This window comes from Cordyceps militaris, assembly GCF_000225605.1.
Source record: "Cordyceps militaris CM01 unplaced genomic scaffold CCM_S00001, whole genome shotgun sequence".
Classification (NCBI taxonomy): domain Eukaryota; kingdom Fungi; phylum Ascomycota; class Sordariomycetes; order Hypocreales; family Cordycipitaceae; genus Cordyceps; species Cordyceps militaris.
The window spans coordinates 2,615,801-2,633,324 of NW_006271969.1; the positions used below are offsets into that span (position 1 = coordinate 2,615,801).

Genomic DNA, 17,524 nt, shown 5'->3' on the forward strand with positions numbered 1-17,524 from the left:
ATATCGTAAATGTGTCTCGTCGTCCCCCATATCTACATCCACGTACAACGGGCATGATTTAAACTTCATACATCTCATAGCTTGTGGTAACGGCAGGCTTGCACGGCTTCGGTGGCTGCGGATTTCTAGCCTTTTCACGCTTCTCGTCCTCGACCGACTTGTCCACCCACGCTTCAAACATGCCCGCGGCCGCCACCAGCGCCACTGAGAGCTGCAAGCCCGCCAAGAACAAGTCCCGCTCGATATCGAAGCCGACGCTCTCCCCAACCGGCGGGAGCAGGCCAAACGCGTCCGCCACGGCCGACCACGCCGCCGCCGCGGCCACGACCAGCACGTCGGCCATGACGAAGCAGTGCGCAAACGGCACGCCCGCAGCGCGCGCTAGCAGGAGGGCCAGCGCGAGCGACAGCGCGTCGAGCAGGCGGAGCCGGTGGCCCGGGCCGTGCGTGGCCGGCATGGTGCGCAGGATGTAGCGGTAGACGGCGTGCGCGGCGATCCAGGTGCGGCTGGCGGCGGTGAAGACGAGCACGCGGTCGTGCGGCGACCCCAGCGTGCGCCAGCCGCGGTAGCAGCCCTGCTGCACGAGCGACGCGCACAGCCAAAAGGCCGCCAGCCGCCCGCACCACCCGCGAAAGGTGCCCTCGGCGGGCACGAGCACCCCGCGCCCGACGTAGGCGTACGCGGCGAGGTTGACGAGCACGGTCAGCGTGCCAAAGTGGCGCGCGCGAAACGAGGTCGGGGCGCAGAGGAATGCCAGCACGCCGCCGAGAGCGAGGGGCAGCGCGGCGAGAAGTGTCAGGGTCTCGCCCCAGGTTGAGGTGCTGTCTGAGAGCAGGATAACAGCGCTGGCGAGGAGGACGACGAAGAGGAGCAGCTGGCGGCTGACGACGAGGCCGCCGTACGCGAAGAGGAGAATCACGACCAGCCAGCCGTTGAAGGGCCAGTCGACCTTGTACGGCGACACGCCGTAGGAGGATTGCGCCTCAGCCATTTTCGGGCCTGGTTGGTTGGCTGTGCTTTGGTGCGCTGCGGGGGGTTGGTGGATTGGTGAAGTTGGCGGCTCTCGGCGCCAACTTGATTGCTTTATATTTCGCCAGCCTTGTCACGTGTAAATTCACCTGCATGCTCCAGCAAGGTACAGTGCAGCACTGAGTATTATTTCAAGTAGTGCAGTTAGCTAAAAAAAAAATTGATGTGCAGTACATTTCTGACGACGTGAGCGCTTGAATAGTCACTCATCCACCTACTCGCCAAACGCTCGGCAAACAAGCGCTCGCACGGCACAGAATAAGTAGTCGCAGGCGCATTGAACTTGAGAAGGCGGCCGAGTTGCGGCATGGATTTCCATATCTAGAACCCCTTTTTGATTCGGAGCTATCCGACTTGTCCTGTGATCCTTGAATGTGAATTTGCCAGTACTCGCAAATGAGTTGCCCAGTTGGAACCCATTACTGTACAGCGCCGTAGGGGATGCAGATAAGCGGGCCATTAGGGTTCCACGCATTTGTCACCTTTAAACTGGGGAAAAAGAGAACAGGTCAGTTCCGTGAAATAGCGCTTGCAGTCGAATTTATCCTACCAAATGTAGACCAGGCTCGCACTTTGTTACAGGCGGTTTTGCAGGCCCAGGTATAGGCACCAGGGGCGCGGCCAGCGCCACGCCTACGAAGAGGGTGCATGTCGCGATGATGGTGAGTTTCATTTTCAGTTAAGCAATGTAGAGGTAAAGGGAAGAATGCAGGGACTATTTTTGAGAAACAGAGGGGGTTCTTGTAGTTTTCCAAAGAATTGATCCGCCTAGGGCTGGCTGGTGTTAGACTTTGGTTAGTTCTGTCTGGTACTCTGTAATTCGTACACTAGTTATTATTTATGAATGTTTAGGGACCGCCCAATGAATTTAACACTATCAAGTGATCATACAAATTAGCTGTAACGGAGCAACATGCACCTTTGTCGCGGGTAGAAAAGGGTTAGTGAGACATAGGTCCAGAACCTCAAAGAACTCCGTCGGCAGGACACGACAACCATTAATGAAAGCAGGGAGCGAGGAAAATTGCCCTCTCAGCGGCGCTTCTCTGACTTGGACGGGGAGACTTATTAAGCTCAAAAGTCGTGCTCAATGCCGAAGACTTGTAATAGTTAAGCTAAGACAGCGCCAGCCATAGCGAGATACTCCATACGGGATACAGGGCGCACAACATCAAAGGTTAATACTGAGAAAACAGGTGCGGGGTCATATAATAACATCTCTGGTTACAGAACGGCAGGGCATCAACGCGCTTGAAATCCTCCTTAGATCTTCAAAAAACATGACAAGGCCTCTACTCTTCTCATCAACTAAAAATACACGTTAGACGGGAGGCAAACAAGACTTGATTTCCCATTAATATCCTTTAGGTATCCATGTGGGGGCGGGGGTTTACCCCTTTGCCCCTGCCTCTCAGAGACCAAAAAAACTTCACCGCGACTGCATGGCTACCTATATATCCCTATCCCTAATATCCCTAATAGTCTTCCTCTCAATTCTCTCACAGTAAAGTCCATTCCTACCCTCGTCTGCTCCCACGGCTACATTGAATCGCGTCCAAAAGATGCCGCGAAGCGACGCGTCGAGTGCCTCGCGATGGAACAGCGAGCTGCGCGCCATGGTCTCGGCCGCACTACGCGACCTGGGATACTTTAGCAAGCACGAGCATGACTACGTGTCAAACAGCAAGCTCAAGAGGCGCGTGGAGCTTCTGTGGCAGAGCAACCAGCACATTGAATCCGTCCGCATACTGTCGTGTGGCGAATACCAGCCCTTTGTCGTCACGCGCGAAGCAATGGCGCAAATCTCGGCCCAACAGCACCGAGCCATCACCACGCCGTCAGCCGCCGCCAGGGTCCCGACGCCGCCCAGCAGCAGCGAGTGCCCGGAGCAAATCGAAAACGAATCCTACCACAAGTTCCTAGAGCTGCCCTCGATCGAGGAGCTCCTCCTCGACGACGCGGAACCGGCGCAATGTGAGTTGGGCCCCAACGCGGCTGCAGCGGCCACACCTTGAACCAACAACGCCCGTCCATTCTAACGAGCAAAACCAACAGCGGACCCCAAGCTGCCCATCCAGGTGCCCTTTATCGTCCAGTACCATGTCTGCCTGGCCGTGCAGAGCACCATGGAGGCAGTCTGCTTCGCGTATATACAGAAGCACCTGCCGAACGCGCTCAAGGAGCGGCGGTGGGACTGCCCCGAGTCGGCCACGCTGCCGAACTGGCTGAACACTCTCAGCCGCTACCCGGATGACCTGCGACTGCCGGCCGGCCTCGTGAGCGGTGACGCCAGCACGCGGGCCACGCTCGCGCTGCACGAGGCCGCCCTCGTGCGCCGCCACATGCCGTACGAGAGCCTGCGCGAGGGCATCCGCGCCGCGCTCGCCGTCGTACAGGCGCTCGGCGGGCCCGACGCGCTGCCGGCCGCGCGCGCGTACGTGCAGAACCTGTGCAACGTCGCGCGCCAGCTGCGCGAGCAGATGCGCGAGCTCGAGGCCGTCGCCGCCTCCCACCGCGAGCGCCTGCACGGTGCCATGGCCGAGATCCAGGCCAAGCGCGCCGCGCTCGACAAGGACGAGGCCGAAGCGCGCAAAAATGCGAGAAAGGCCATGGCCGAGTACGAGGCCAAGTGGGACGCCGAGTACAAGGCGGCGTTTGCTGCGCAAGAGACATTTTGATCGCCGGGGGGGGGGCTGCGTTTTCGGCGGTTGCACACAGCCTCGGGTTCTAGGTAGCAATAACATTATTCACCAGCGACACACAATCATCAACACTTGAGCTTATTACTATATAGCTATTAATTTCTTATCATATTTTAAATTGTGGTGAGGGTTATAGGTTATAGTTATTAATTATTATCATATTTTAAACTGTGGTGAGGGTGAACTATTGTTCAACAAGAGACGTGTGTCAAGAAAGGTACGAATTGGCCGGAAGAACTTGAGAAATCTACGAGGCGGTAAACGAGACTGAACAGACAGTGAAGAGCAAACCAACGGAGGATGATTAAACGCGTTCTAGTAGCTTGGTCTCGAAGATCCTTCTCCTCTCGCTCTCCCACTTCGTTCTTTCTTAAATGACTCGGGCATCAGTTTTTGAAACCTCCCAGTAGACCTTGCTATTTAGATTCATTAATACATGTAGCGATAAGGGGAATTTAACAACTGCGGGCAACAATATTACTCGGCCGAGAACCATTACCTTATCGGAGAACTTCATGGCCACACGGCCATCACGAAGTTGATAGGTGGTGTTGAGGAAGCCAAGAGCTTTGATGGCGTGTGATTGGTCTGAACCCGAGATCAAAATCTGTCACGGAACGAATACAGATCGCCACGGACGCGCCGGAATTCACCTGACCCAGGCGGGCCTGTTCGACGTCGAATATTAACGTCGGGCCCACATACTCCGGAGCCGCGGGGGGGGGTCACATCCAGCCACGTTGTTGCTTGCCTGTCAGAATGGAACGCTGACACCCCAAACGAAAGCTGGTCCGGGCCGTTGGTTTTTTTGAGGATGCCGAGGATAACAGGGAGCCGCAGCGTCGTAGTCCGGAGGCCGTGTCGAGTTCTCGTCGTCCGGCGCCGGTTTGCCTCGCTCCGCAGCCCATTTGGGAAAGACTGACCAGGGGAGGTAGATGCAAACAAGTACCATCTCTGGATTAGCTCAATCGTAGAGATAACATGAATATGACGGTGGTTTAATTTTTATAAAATTTCTACAAAGTTCCAGGTTGTACGCAGCTCCGCCAACTTAGACATCCGTTTTGTCGCTTCCCTCATGGTCGCGGCCCTCGCAGGCTTGGCAAGTGCCATCCCGGCGTCCACGTTTCTACAGGCCCGTGCCGGGCTAACTCTACCCAGCAAGGACTCGTTCGATTTCCCAGGCGACCTACCAAAACACAAGCCCGGCGAGATACTACAGCAGCGAGCGCCGGCGGCCGCAGTGGCCGCTTTTGGTCTCATGCCGGCCAGCCTAAACAACTTCGTACACGGAGCAATTGCTGCATCGGACGAGCGAACCCCATAGCCTCGCCATTGCAACGGTGACCATGGTCATATGTACATAGTCCCCATAATCCGAAGCTTGGCAAGGTGCTGTCGAACCAGATTGCCATTGACGCAGCGTCGATTAACTGGCATAACCCGGGCCGTGGGCCCTTGTTTGGCACATAGCTGAACCTTGCTAACAAGCTCGCGGGCTTCGCCACGGTCGGCGGCTTCCGGGCGGCGCTGGCCTTGACTGCCACGACCAGCATCAAGAGCGATGCCAAGGTGACAACATGGGGAAACTCAAGTAGCAGTCTAGCGAGCCGATAGGCCCCGGAGCTGCTGCCGGCGTACACGCCGGTGCCCGCCATCGCGGGAATGCTGGGCCTCATATCACAGATCACCGTACCCCGACGTGATGCCGTGTTAGAGGCGGCGCAAGCCCGAGGCTAAACCGCTTTTTTACTCGCCGCTGAAGCAGTACCTGGCTGTCGATGGGGCAGTATCTCTGTACAAGTATGTGCTAGGCATTGTTCAAGGGTCGCAACTCTCCGCTCATGTATGACGCGATTGTACGGCGGCGCGGGCGTGTCGGTTGAGTACATGCGGGATGTCTTCTCGCGCGCCGCTTGCGTTTTCGTGGTTCACGCGGGGGATAACCGGCGCTCAGGAGTGGCACGCAAGGGATGCAGCAAAAAGGCGGATCTGTCAGAGGTGTTGGACCAGACGCAGTTCAAGGTGCTGCCCATGTTAGTTGGAGATGCGCTGCTGGATTTTTTGGGCAAGTGATGCCCTATCTAGAAGTGACAAAAGCCAATGCCTTTGAGCCAAGTCTTCTTTTCTCTCACCCCACAAACAACGCCTGCCTCTGATCTTTTGCGGGGGTGGTGTGCATGCTTTTGAGGGCTGCATAATGGCGGGCTAGCGGTCTGTCAGTCATTGCCCTAGATGGGTAATTTTCGCGAGTTTGACATGTGATTGAACGGTGCAAGGATTCGAGTCTGGGCTGGAGATGTGCGGGGGTCATGAAGATGGAAAGCCAGGCTGGCGGTTGGGGAACGGAGAAGCAGATGCAACCCCTGAGAGCTGAATGCAGGGTGGATGGTGGCACGATGCCGAATATTTTGAGATGGAGTTGATAAACAAATGGATGTACCGTATTTTGGATGATAGTTGACGATTTTCTGTTGTGGCATTACCATTCTCTTACAAAGAGCATTTGCTACCACGAACATCAGGGGAAGATTTAATCAATCTACATCTTACCTCGTATTGACAGGTGGCGCGATGCATCATATTACAGGGTCATCGGATCTCCACTTTGTCAAAGGCTACGGTATGTGGGCACAAGCTTCCATCTGCACTTTTTGCGCAGAGCCGCGCCATCAACACCTCGGCGTCGCCGCGCCGTTTCGGGCAGTTTAGTGTGCTGGTCGACCATCCTGACCGTCCGGACGAGACATTGATAATGGTCAATCCCGTCTGAGGATAGTGTCCCCCACGGCCCCCGCGTTTTGGGCACCCGACGGCGGCGAGGAGCCCAAGGTTTGCGCTACGGCGGGACGATTCATTCTCGAAGGGTGAAGCCACACTACTTGCACAGCCCGCCTGGCAATTGACAATTGACCCAACTGCCGACTGTCGTCTCTCACAATGGCTCCTTTGATCGATGCCTTGTTGTACCAGATTAATGCATCTCCCAGCTGCCAACGACCAACGGCAAATGCCGCTCCACTGGCCACCCCATTGGTTTCCGTCCACCGTTTGCACATGCCTTGGATTCCCCCGTCATCACTTGGCAAAATCGCTCAAGCTGCTGCTAAAATCCTACAGGATATCGAAATCCCGATTCGCATTCTCGCTGTCCGGCGCTCCTTTCTATATCTATTAAGTCATCTGTGCTGCGTTCCGCTTCGTGGCCTTGCCTGCATCCCCCACCACCAACACCGCCATGGAAACGAAATCTCCGCCCAAAACCCGACGCACACTCACTGAAGAGCAACTTGGCAACAAGCGTCGCATTGACAAGCTCAAGCACCGCGAGAACCGTGCCGAGAACAAGACGCGCCTCGAAAACATTGAGCGCGATGTCTCCTTTCTCCGCGACACAATGGGCGACATGATGCTGCATCTGCGCGAGCTCAGCCTGGACCCAGCACACCACCACCAGACCCCGACGACATCTCACACCGGGCCCTCTCCGCAGTCGCTGCATACGCTTCCCAGCCAGCTGTTGTGCCCGCCCAAACCCGAATCATGGAGCTCATCCCCGGACCCGACGACGCCGCTGACCTTGGTCGCCCCCGCCATACCCCCCCATGTCGGCGGCGGCGGCCCGTTCTTCCATCCGCCCACCAACCACCTCACCGACCACCTCACTGACCGGCTCTACGCCCAGCACGTCTTTCCTCAGGAGCCGCTCGAGGCCCAGATGGACATGGAGGCCTTGCTGGCCGAGATTCGCGGCGAGAGCCCCGTGGTCGAGTGTCGCTGCGGCAAGCAGCACAACGCCGACGTTCAGTGTACGGAGCGCATCTCCGTCACCATGGCTTTCGAGTTTAGCAATGTGGCGAGCCAAACCAACATGCGTCCCATGACGGCCCCGCGAAACCCCAGCCTGCAGGATCTGCTACTGCACCCCACAGAAACGTCCAACCTGATTGCCATCATCATGTCGTCTATTTTACGCCAGTATGACTTTACGAATATAGAGTCACTGTGTGGCATATTCCTTCTCTCATACAGGCTACTGCGGGCAAGTATACTCTGCCCGGCTCTGTTATGCGCCAATGCTAACGTTGACGTAGTGGCGCTTCTACCCATCAGCCGAGACCATTGCTGATGTGCCCCCCATTATGCGTCCCACGCGGTCCCAAATCACAATACCACACCCCAAGTCCCTCGATTTCATACCCTTCCCCGCCCTGCGCAACTATCTCTGCCTCAATCAGCACAAGGACGCCCGACACTCGGTGGACCTGTACCTGCGGTCCATGCGGTTAGTACTGCCGCCCGGCAAGAGTCTGATGACCAAGGCGGAGCGTGGTGGCATCGAACTGAATCCTGAATTTGAGATTTTTGCATCGGACCTGCGCAACTGGACCATGGGTTCGCCGTGGTCAGAGTATTTTCCGCAGCTGCGCCAGTTTCTGTATTAATCATATCGGGCGCTTGATACCTATGAAAATGACCACTTTACGGCATATTTATAGAATTATTTTGGGCATGAGACAGCGTGTACTACTAGGAGGCGCTTTCGGCGGCGGCGTTTTGTTGGTTTTTGCTAGGTTCTCGACTTGGATTGTTATCTCGTCATTCCATTTATACCGCGGGGTCATTTATATACCTTTTGCTTCGATAGATGTTTTCAGCACAAAGTCCGTGGGGAACGACTTTCAAATGTTAGCCCGTGGCAAGTGCATATCAGAAGTGTCCATGTCCAGCTTATACTATGTCAGTCCACCGCAAATGTGGTGCCTACGATGGAACATTTCTTCATGACTAACAATCTACTCTTTTCCGAAGCCAAGCAGGCGACAGCTAAAACAAGCCGCCAAGACAAAATGATACCATGGCGAACTCCCACGCCCGTCGAGCCCCACGCCACAACGCCAACTAAACAGCGCCACACTCAAAACTTAGGCCCCTGCACCACCAACTTTGAAAGTGGCTTGATGCAGCAACGCGCCCAGCACTTTGGGCTATTGGAATTTACAACGCGACGAGCCTCGTCCTGCACCACTTCGTTTCTCCAACACAACATTCTCCTCTATTGCTACCGCAGCTTTCCCTCGCGCTTTGTGTTTTTTTCCTTTTATTGTATGTCCTTTTATACATCCTTTTTCTTCCCCTTCATGCTTTTCTTTAATACACACTGCCACACAGACAACACAGCCTGCCTCAACAGACACACCCCGCTTTGTCCTGGGGTAACTTGGAAACAAAGCCACGCCACCTCGTCTCTTCCTTTGTCTCTTTGCGACACTACAACTCCCACCCTTGTAACAATCACACGACAAACTACGGCGGACATTTACAGGCGTCTTCTCGATAGACCTAGCCGATATCTCGAGATCGACGACTAGTGCACGATTCGAAAGCACTTCCGACGAGAGACCTCCTCTGCGACCAGAGAACACGCGACACGATCGACAGGCAACCCGATAACCTCCCGACAAGATGGCGCTCATTGCTGGCAAGACCATCATCACCTCAATATCCCTCTTCCACCTCACCATGGCCTATTTTATGCTCTTCAACCCGCGCACCGTTGATGACCAGATACTCGTCTACATTCTCGGTCGCAGCATGGGACTGGTACGCGCCCCGTGTCACGGATACCCTCCCTTGTGTGCGGCGCAACATTTTGCTAACCTGTGATTGAAACATGGTCGCACAGCCACCCGCCCGCGGCCTCGACGCACCCTCCCCGGCACTCGCCTTTCTCGCCGTCGTCCTCGCACTGCTGGGCCTGAGCGACCTCGTGTCCTTGTCCATGCCCGAAGAGCTGGGTGCGCTCTACTACTGGGGCACGCAAGGTGTGTTGGTCCTTGCTTCGCTTGCTGTTGCTGTCTACACTTTCGGTTGAGAAGAGAGAAAATAAACTGACACAACCTGTTCGAAAATGTAGCACCCCTTCGATTTGTCTTCTCCATGGGTCTCGTATTCTACAGCTACACCTTTGGCCCGACCGGCCCCCTCGGCGTCTACACCACCGGCACCAGCCGCAAGCCCGGCTTCTTTGGCGGCGGCGACTCCGCCACTGACGGCCTCAAAAACCGCGTCATATTTACCTTTTGCTTCGTCGAAATGGTGGCCTGGTTTTGGCTCTGGGTCACGCTGCGCGAGGAGCGCGTCGGCGTGGTGGAGCGCCTGCGCAAGCAGCAGGAGCGCAACGCCTTGTGAGCACAGAAACATAAATCGCGCGGCAACATGGAACATGTGGTGGCGGGCGAGTAATGGATGGAGAATACTTGTATACTAATGCATCGGGTAATGAGAAAAATGAACTTAGACACGGAGACGGGCATTCTCTCCCTCTTTCAAAGTTCTCCGGGCCGCTTTGTGCTTTGAGTGCTGAGAAGTGTGTGACAAAGACGCAGCGTCTATCTCCGATGCGATGATCAGGCGCCTACTCCCCTTTCTACTTGTTCGTCGCCGCGCACGTGTAACTATGTTGGCATTTATATCGGATACGACGTGCAGCGCATGCGGGCTTGTTTCCTTGCTCAAGGAAGTCCATGTGCGACTACTACAGTTCCCACTCCTGTTCCGATACTCGGGCGCTTGCTTACCCTTCTCTCCCTTGATGGACGCAGCACATGTGCGACGGGGCGCTATTTCGAGCGTCTTCGTCCCGTCTTCGAAGGCATGCCTATTGCTTAAAAGCTACGCCTGTCGCTTCCTCCTCGGACACGATAATTGCCTCGAACCCAGCAAACCATGCCATACACACCACGCCTACATTCGGTACCCTCGACGATTTCCTAAATCGCACTTTTTTGGCCTCGCAGCCAGCACCAATACATCTATCTTTCCCTTGCAAAAAAAAAAAAAAAAAAAAATCTTCCGACCATGTTTGGGCCCATCTTTGCGCCTGTGCCGCTATATACTGCGCCTTCGGTCTTCATTGGCATGCCTCTCTATGACGTGACGCCCCGAGTTGTCTACGTGCCTTATTCCCGTCCCTCGGCGACCTACGAGACCTACCACTCGAACACGCACCGCACGCGACATCACCCTGACGGCAGCACATCCACCCTCAGCAGCCACACGAGCCACAACTATAGCCGCACCTGGCCCTCGTATCCTCGACTTTACTACTAGGCCGTGGAGACGGCAAACGTCGGCCGGGCACGGGGCGCGCCCGCGGAAACTCGCCAGCGCCGCGCGGTGCGAATATAGGCAAGCACGTCTGATGGCTACTTACCTCGGGCGAGAACGTCGTGGGGGGGTCAAGGGCCGCCGCCCGCTTGATTATGATGGACACTGGCCGGGTTATGGCTGCTTTGGAGGTTTGGTGAGCAACGGGGGCACCACAGTTGCTTTGGGGACGGTGGAGGGGAGTCGATGGGGGGCACGTACGGGGACGAACCCGCCGTGCAAAGGGGGTTTTATAGGTGAAGAGGATGATAGGTATGGGCGGGATGTCGGATGTTGGACTTTGGCATTAACTTTCAGCATTGATATTGGTAGGATTCTGGGGCTATTTTATAAGCATAGCAATCTGAATATGAATTTTTGTGCGTTAATCTAGTACCTCTATCTATGCTCTATTCATGAAAATTGTCGTGTCGCGGGCTGCCGGTCTGCTACCCTGGAGGCGCCGTGGTGTGTTTGAATATGTATCTGGGCATGGAAAAGTCTTGACGCAGCTTGGTCAGAGTCATGTTGCGTTTTCGTCTGGCTGAATGAGTCACTTGTGCGACGTTCATCTTTCCTAGCCGTAGTCATGTAAGAACGGATAAAGGCGTGACGCCCGGCGGGGGCGAGGGGCGTCTGCCGCGCGTAGCCAGTGTCTGCTGTTCGACTTCTCGAACACATCACAACTACCTGGGAAATGCCTCCTCAGGTACCTCTGCCTGCCCCGGAGCCTTTCTCATCAAGTCAATTGTTCGCTACCGGAAACGAAGCTGAATGCGAAAACGTTGGGGGGGCGCTTACTAAAACTGGGCTGCATCCGGTCTTCCTGGGCGAGATCCTGTCCCTGAGGCAGACGTGCGTGGATGACCTGGACAAGAAGCCCAGGTACAAGATATGGAGGCCTACAAGATTCATGCCAAGATTCGCCATGGCCCGTTTTCCACCGTGTGGCTGGCCAGGGACGTGGCAGATCAGTGGATTTTGTCGCCGTTTGTTTGGCCCCGGAGCAAGACCCGAGGCTGACGAGTTTTGTAGGCGCTGGGTCTCGGTCGGTCAATATTTTGCAAAGGAACCTAGCGGAGCAGAGAATCGGCGATCCTGGAAGCGGGCATGCAGGACACGAAAACATCATTCCACTCCTTGACTCCGTCACCATCAACGGCCCCAACGGCGACTTCCACGATTGTCTGGTGACGGAAATAGTGGCCCCCTTGACTGAGGATGACGTTGTTGACCGTGTTTCCACCAAACTTGCCTCTCAGTTCGCTCTGGGTTTTGTCTTTCCCCATGAACAACGGCATTGCGCATGCTGGTTAAACGACTGTCTGTCCGAGTCTCCGCGCCGCAATCTCATTGTCAAAGAACTGACACTCTTGCTAGATCTGCACACGGGTAATTGCCGCTTTAAACCAGGTCGCGCGCCAGGTGCCCATATGCGCAGATAATAAATGTCACTATTCCCGTCACCTTGGTGCAGACATGTCCGTCGTCAACTTGCACAGTGGTTGGCGGACTTGTGGCACTTATACGCCGCCCTCGATGAACACTGGCATGCTTGTGTCGCGCGAGTAATGCGGCTGCAGTACCCTGTTTTGACTCTTCTTACAGCCCTGCCAAGAATCAGGCGGGTTTAATGCCGACTAGCTCCAACTGCTTATTTGAGCTTTATTTTCTTTCCCGTGTCGGCTTTGTCGGGGGGGGGGGAGAAAGCTTGGGGGCCTCCGACCGTGCGAACCACCTTTCCCGAAACAGCAGAACGTCATCGTCATCGATCGCATCACAGAAGGAGCCGAGACCATCAATTCGCCCCCCCTTTGGGCGTTCACTCGAGAAATCCGGTTTCACGTACCCAATGTTACGCGGCCTGGGGCCTTGCATGATTCCCCAGTGTTCAGGTACCTTTTCCACGGTGAATATAAAGCGGCTAGTGCCCCTTCTGCCCGTTGCATTGTGCCCGTCTTACTACCCAAATCTTATCAACAACAACCACATCTCATCAAACTCGCCATCACCATGCATCTGCCTACTTCTCAGAAGCTCTTTGCCAGCGGCCTCGCCCTCACCAACATGCTCAGTACGGACTCCCGCCTCCCCCTCCCTCAGTCCTCCCTCCGCTAACACGCACACAGCCGGCGACTCCGTCTCCAAGGGCAAGGTCCTCGACTACGCCGTCGAAAAGTGCATCGACGGCGACGGCAACGTCCGCTGCTCCAAGCCCTTTCCCGTGACCAAGAACGGCTGCTTCCACCTGGCGTGGACGACCGACGGCACCCTCTCGCACACGACGGTCGAGGTGCGCGACGCCGGCTCCGGCGAGCTCGTCTACTACCGCGACACCGACGGCGACTGGAAGCCCGAGAAGAACGAGCTCGTCTACCTCGACTTCAAGCCCAAGGTCTGGAAGACGGGCAACGACACGGTCGAGTACGAGGTCACCAGCTGCGAGAGCAATGAGCTGTAGATTGAACGACGTCGAGAGCGAAGGATGGGAAACCCCCCGCGAATGGGAACGACAACAGTACATGATGCAGTAGCAGCTACGTAATGGCCAATGGCATATATTCATACATGATAATACATTTGCTTCCTCATACAGCCCCACACATCCACAACGCTCGGCGTATCCCAAGTGATCATGTCCACCGTGCAAAAAATCATTCAGTATAAACTCATCTGTCAACTCTCGCAGCTTGAAACAAGTGGGTATAGTTGGTTCCAGCAGGAATAACCAGTAGAAAAAGAAAAGAAAAGAAAACAGCGAGAAAAATTCGAGAATCGCACAATGCCAATCAATGCAGATGGCTCTCGAGGTAGAAAAACTCATTTTACCCCAATAGCCGCGCCATGCTCCATGTCATCGAGGTCCAGCGCCGACGGCAGCTCATCATCCTCAATAATCTGCTCCTCCACAATCTCACCCGGTCCGCGCACAATCGGATTAAACATTTCCACCTCTTCAATCTCTTCTTCATCCTCCTCGGCCATCTCATCCTCCTCCTGGATACCAGGAATCGCCACTTCGGTAGACCGTCGCATGTTGGAGCCGCTGCCGCTGCGCGAGTGCGTCGACGTGCGCGACGACGACGCAATCGTCGGCAAGTTCAAGCTAGGGCCCTTGAAGAGGTTCTTCTTGCGTTTGGCAAACTGCACTCCGCCGGCAAACGGATTCGGCGACCCCGGTGCGCGATGGCTGCTGCTGCCGCTGCCGCTGCCGCCCGGCATGCCCTCGTTGTAGAGCTGTAGCGGGGCCGGCCCCGGGGAGCCGCGGACGAGGCGAATATTGGACGGGAACGAGTGCGACGTCGGCGTGGCGGGCAGCATCTTGACCGAGTGGTGCGGCGAGTGTGTTCGGCCGAGGGGCGTCTTGGACGTGGAAACAGATCCTGTGGAGCTGGTGGACGATGCTTTCGAGTGTGTGTGGTGGTGGTGATGTAGCGACCGAACAGACGAGACTGATGACGATGTCGACTTGCGGCCGCGCAGGCCGGCCGATGAGCGACGCACGGTAGACCGCGGCGTCATGGGTGCAGGTGAGATGGACTGCCTCTTGTACGCTTGCGAGTTGCTCGACACCCGTGGTCGCAGCGGCTGCGGCGCCGTCAGACTACTCGCGGTGCTGCTCTTGGACAGCACCCGGCGTCCTGGTGACGCTGCCTTGCCGTAGTGGCCGTTTGCCACTACGCCCTTGGGCAGCGATGCCGTGCCGTGGCTGGCCCCGCCGCTCGTCGTCGAGTTGGGGTACTTGCTCGTCTGCGGACGCGGGCTTGCCTCCTTGTCCGCGCCGCCACCCTTACTCTCCTTGGTGTGGAGGTCCGACTCGCTCCGACTTGCGTGGCGCTCGTGGCCCTTGCGCCGGACCTTGGCATTCTCCTTGAACCAGTGCGTCCAGTGCTTCCAGTGGGCCATGATGCCGGGCTTCTTCTTCCACTTGGAGGTGGTGCCGTTGGCATTGCCGTTGCTCATCTCCCCGGGGCTCGGCTGCGCTCTGCTGTTGATCGAGTCAGCTGTTGTGATGAGGTGCAGTGTAGAGCCGCGCGACCTTGCACTTCGAATGACGCCCTCTTTGGGCGGTGGTATCGGTCGATGGTTGTAAGAGGTTGAGACGGACCGGATAGACTGGTTATCGGCCGGCCGCGCGGACTCGCCGCCGCTCGCTGAGCCGTTCTCCCTGGCCACCTCGGTCAGCTCGGGTAGGTCTGTTATCGTGATATCGTAATATCCTGCGCTTCTTCGGTCGCTTCGTCCGCGTCGCAGGGAAGGATGCTCCCCGAGTCGTATAAACTGTGAGGTGAGGCCACCGTCCTCGTCTACATCTTGCAACGTCGGTGCCAGGCGCTCAAGCCGGCTTGAGGCGGCCGATAGGCGACGCAAACTCCGCTCCGCTTCTTTTTCTCGACGCTTGATTTCGCGTCGTTTCATTTTACGCTCCTCCTTTTCCAGCAACAGTATCCACCAGCCAGTCAACGCATCACACCGTTGCGACAAAACACTCTCAATCACCGCATCAATGTCGACGCCGGCACTCCTCATCCGTTGGAGGCAGTCCTTCTCCAGAGGTGACGCGAACGGAGGCTGCGGCTTGATTTGGAGGATCGCTTGCTGAGTCGCGGCATGTTCGGCTAAGAATGGATGAGACAGTATATCTGGTAAGCCGGGTCGCAAAATCGGTCGCTTCGCCAAAAGTGATTTAATCAGCGATACTGCCTCCGACGGCAAATGATCTGGGTACTTGGGTTCCTGACCCAGAATCCGTGATCGCGTGATATTGTCGTCGTCGTCATCAAATGGCAGCTCACCACAGAGCAGCGAGTAGAGGATGATGCCCAAGCTCCAAACGTCAACCTTTTCGCCAGCGTACTTTTCGCCCTTGAGCATCTCGGGCGCCGAGTAGCATATTGTTCCGCAAAAGGTTTGGAGGTGGTTCACCCGGCCCTCATATTCCCGCGTAAAGCCAAAGTCGACCAGTTTGACATTCTCGTGCTTATCAAACAGTATATTTTCGAGCTTAAGATCGCGGTGCACGCAGGATTGCAGGTGGACATAGCTGACGGCGCCGACCAGCTGGGCAAAGATTTTTTGGACCTTGTCGACGGGGAGCGGGCCGTGATCGAGGAGATAGTTGTACAGCTCATCACCTGCCGTACGTTAGTACCCCAAACGGGCCGTTGTCGTGTAGCGCAGCGTACCGGAGCAGTATTCCAGCACAAGCCACACGAGGTTCTCCGTCACAATGACTTCGTACAGGCGGGCAATGTGTGGGTGGACGAATTGTCGATGGTGGTGGATTTCGCGGGCGAGATTCGAGTCGCTCTTGTTGGCCGACTTGAGAACAACCTGTATGGACATGAGCGAAAGTGCGACAGGGGTGGCCCGCCGAGGCTATCGTAACGCACCTTGGAGCCATTGGTGAGCTTGTGCGTGGCCAAATAGACCTTTCCAAAGGAGCCTTTGCCGATTAGGCGTCCGAGGGTATAGTTTCCGACCGACTTGAGATCGTTGCTGGAGAATTCACTGCGAGTTGGTTAGCTGCGAGAGCGGCAACGACAGGCGTTCGCGCGGGCACAGACTTGAGCAGCTCCTGGTAGGAATTGGCGAGCTAGGGGCGGAGGAGAAGATAGAAAGTCAGTATCACAGAGCCAGTTTTGCATTGACGGGCGGCATTGGCTTGTTTGAGGCGCATGCGGCATCGTTGAAGAGAGAGGAAGAAAAAAGCAAAGCAGACACAGGGGTGGTCGCGCCATGTGACGTACCTTTGTCCTCCGGCCCTGAAAGTCGGGCTTGCCTTTGGCGGCCGCCTGCATCGCGGGAGGATCGATTCAGAGATACGTATATTTGCGCAGCTCCGTGTTCGAAAATGAAAAAAGTTGCCTCAGTGCGGATGAGGAATCGGGGTTGCGAGCCCAGTGTGCGCGCGGCAGAGAGGCGTTGTGGTGGCGCGTCAAGCCTTCTATGTTCTATGCGCCTGGCAGGGGTATCGTAGCCTGAGAAGGGAACGGCGCCACCGGTTTCGTCTTGATGCAACGATGCGAACCAAGGAGAGCTGTCAGATGTGTCAAAGGAGTGGACGCCGTAGACCAGGCTGGACTGGGAGAGAGAAGAGAAGAGACCAAGTAAAGCCGGCGCGGGCGTTTGGCGATGGACGAGAAGAGCGGTGGAGATGGGCCGGAAGGTTCCCAGGGGATGATGCCAGGGGGTTTATTTTAGGGGATAAAGCCGCTGGAACGCGCTATAGGTACATCGAGCACCTAAATGTCCCTAAAAGAGGTACTCTTTCAGGCCCTGGTTCAGCGGCCGCTCAATGCGTCAGCCTGCTAAAAGTGTAGGAGGTACCTACTAACCTACCTGTAGTCTAGGTACTACTACCTCCCAAGGTACCTACCCAAGTCCATGGCGTCACTCGCTGATCAGGCGCTATCAGGCACTAATATTCAAGCCTCTCCCTGCCCAAGACCGCCATCCATCAACAACATCACCAATCATCATCTCACTGGACTCTTCACATTGTGCTCAACATATTGTTATATTGATTATAGTCCCTTCCTATTCACTTCTGCTTCCAGTTTCCAACTGCGTTCGAGTTTTGCCTTTATTTCCATTAATAATTCCCATTCAATCCAATCGATACCATGCAAGGCCATGTAGGC

At 55.9% G+C, this 17,524-nt stretch overlaps 8 protein-coding genes across 8 annotated transcripts; 4 read left to right on the forward strand and 4 right to left on the reverse strand.

Moving 5' to 3' along the window:
- Positions 1–58: 58 nt before the first annotated feature.
- Positions 59–991, reverse strand: CCM_00828 (uncharacterized protein; the record flags this gene model as incomplete). Its single annotated transcript, XM_006665987.1, has 1 exon — positions 59–991. The coding sequence occupies one exon, from the start codon at positions 989–991 to the stop codon at positions 59–61; it is 933 nt and encodes a 310-aa protein (XP_006666050.1).
- A 1,600-nt stretch (positions 992–2,591) lies between these two features.
- Positions 2,592–3,707, forward strand: CCM_00829 (uncharacterized protein; the record flags this gene model as incomplete). The annotated part of the gene is made up of 2 exons (XM_006665988.1): positions 2,592–3,003; positions 3,085–3,707. The coding sequence occupies 2 exons, from the start codon at positions 2,592–2,594 to the stop codon at positions 3,705–3,707; spliced, it is 1,035 nt and encodes a 344-aa protein (XP_006666051.1).
- Positions 3,708–4,117: 410 nt separating this feature from the next.
- CCM_00830 (uncharacterized protein) lies at positions 4,118–4,683 on the reverse strand (the record flags this gene model as incomplete). The annotated part of the gene is made up of 4 exons (XM_006665989.1): positions 4,118–4,147; positions 4,231–4,338; positions 4,437–4,498; positions 4,560–4,683. The coding sequence occupies 4 exons, from the start codon at positions 4,681–4,683 to the stop codon at positions 4,118–4,120; spliced, it is 324 nt and encodes a 107-aa protein (XP_006666052.1).
- Positions 4,684–6,969: 2,286 nt separating this feature from the next.
- Positions 6,970–8,176, forward strand: CCM_00831 (uncharacterized protein; the record flags this gene model as incomplete). The annotated part of the gene is made up of 2 exons (XM_006665990.1): positions 6,970–7,777; positions 7,845–8,176. The coding sequence occupies 2 exons, from the start codon at positions 6,970–6,972 to the stop codon at positions 8,174–8,176; spliced, it is 1,140 nt and encodes a 379-aa protein (XP_006666053.1).
- Positions 8,177–9,197: 1,021 nt separating this feature from the next.
- CCM_00832 (Increased loss of mitochondrial DNA protein 1) lies at positions 9,198–9,923 on the forward strand (the record flags this gene model as incomplete). The annotated part of the gene is made up of 3 exons (XM_006665991.1): positions 9,198–9,335; positions 9,418–9,556; positions 9,649–9,923. The coding sequence occupies 3 exons, from the start codon at positions 9,198–9,200 to the stop codon at positions 9,921–9,923; spliced, it is 552 nt and encodes a 183-aa protein (XP_006666054.1).
- A 1,092-nt stretch (positions 9,924–11,015) lies between these two features.
- CCM_00833 (uncharacterized protein) lies at positions 11,016–12,181 on the reverse strand (the record flags this gene model as incomplete). Its single annotated transcript, XM_006665992.1, has 5 exons — positions 11,016–11,062; positions 11,594–11,599; positions 11,682–11,718; positions 11,787–11,918; positions 12,002–12,181. 5 exons carry the CDS (start codon positions 12,179–12,181, stop codon positions 11,016–11,018), a joined length of 402 nt encoding a protein of 133 aa, XP_006666055.1.
- A 712-nt stretch (positions 12,182–12,893) lies between these two features.
- CCM_00834 (uncharacterized protein) lies at positions 12,894–13,341 on the forward strand (the record flags this gene model as incomplete). The annotated part of the gene is made up of 2 exons (XM_006665993.1): positions 12,894–12,954; positions 13,010–13,341. The coding sequence occupies 2 exons, from the start codon at positions 12,894–12,896 to the stop codon at positions 13,339–13,341; spliced, it is 393 nt and encodes a 130-aa protein (XP_006666056.1).
- Positions 13,342–13,700: 359 nt separating this feature from the next.
- CCM_00835 (serine/threonine protein kinase) lies at positions 13,701–17,269 on the reverse strand (the record flags this gene model as incomplete). The annotated part of the gene is made up of 7 exons (XM_006665994.1): positions 13,701–16,015; positions 16,067–16,214; positions 16,274–16,391; positions 16,448–16,476; positions 16,631–16,675; positions 16,707–16,861; positions 17,260–17,269. 7 exons carry the CDS (start codon positions 17,267–17,269, stop codon positions 13,701–13,703), a joined length of 2,820 nt encoding a protein of 939 aa, XP_006666057.1.
- Positions 17,270–17,524: the final 255 nt, after the last annotated feature.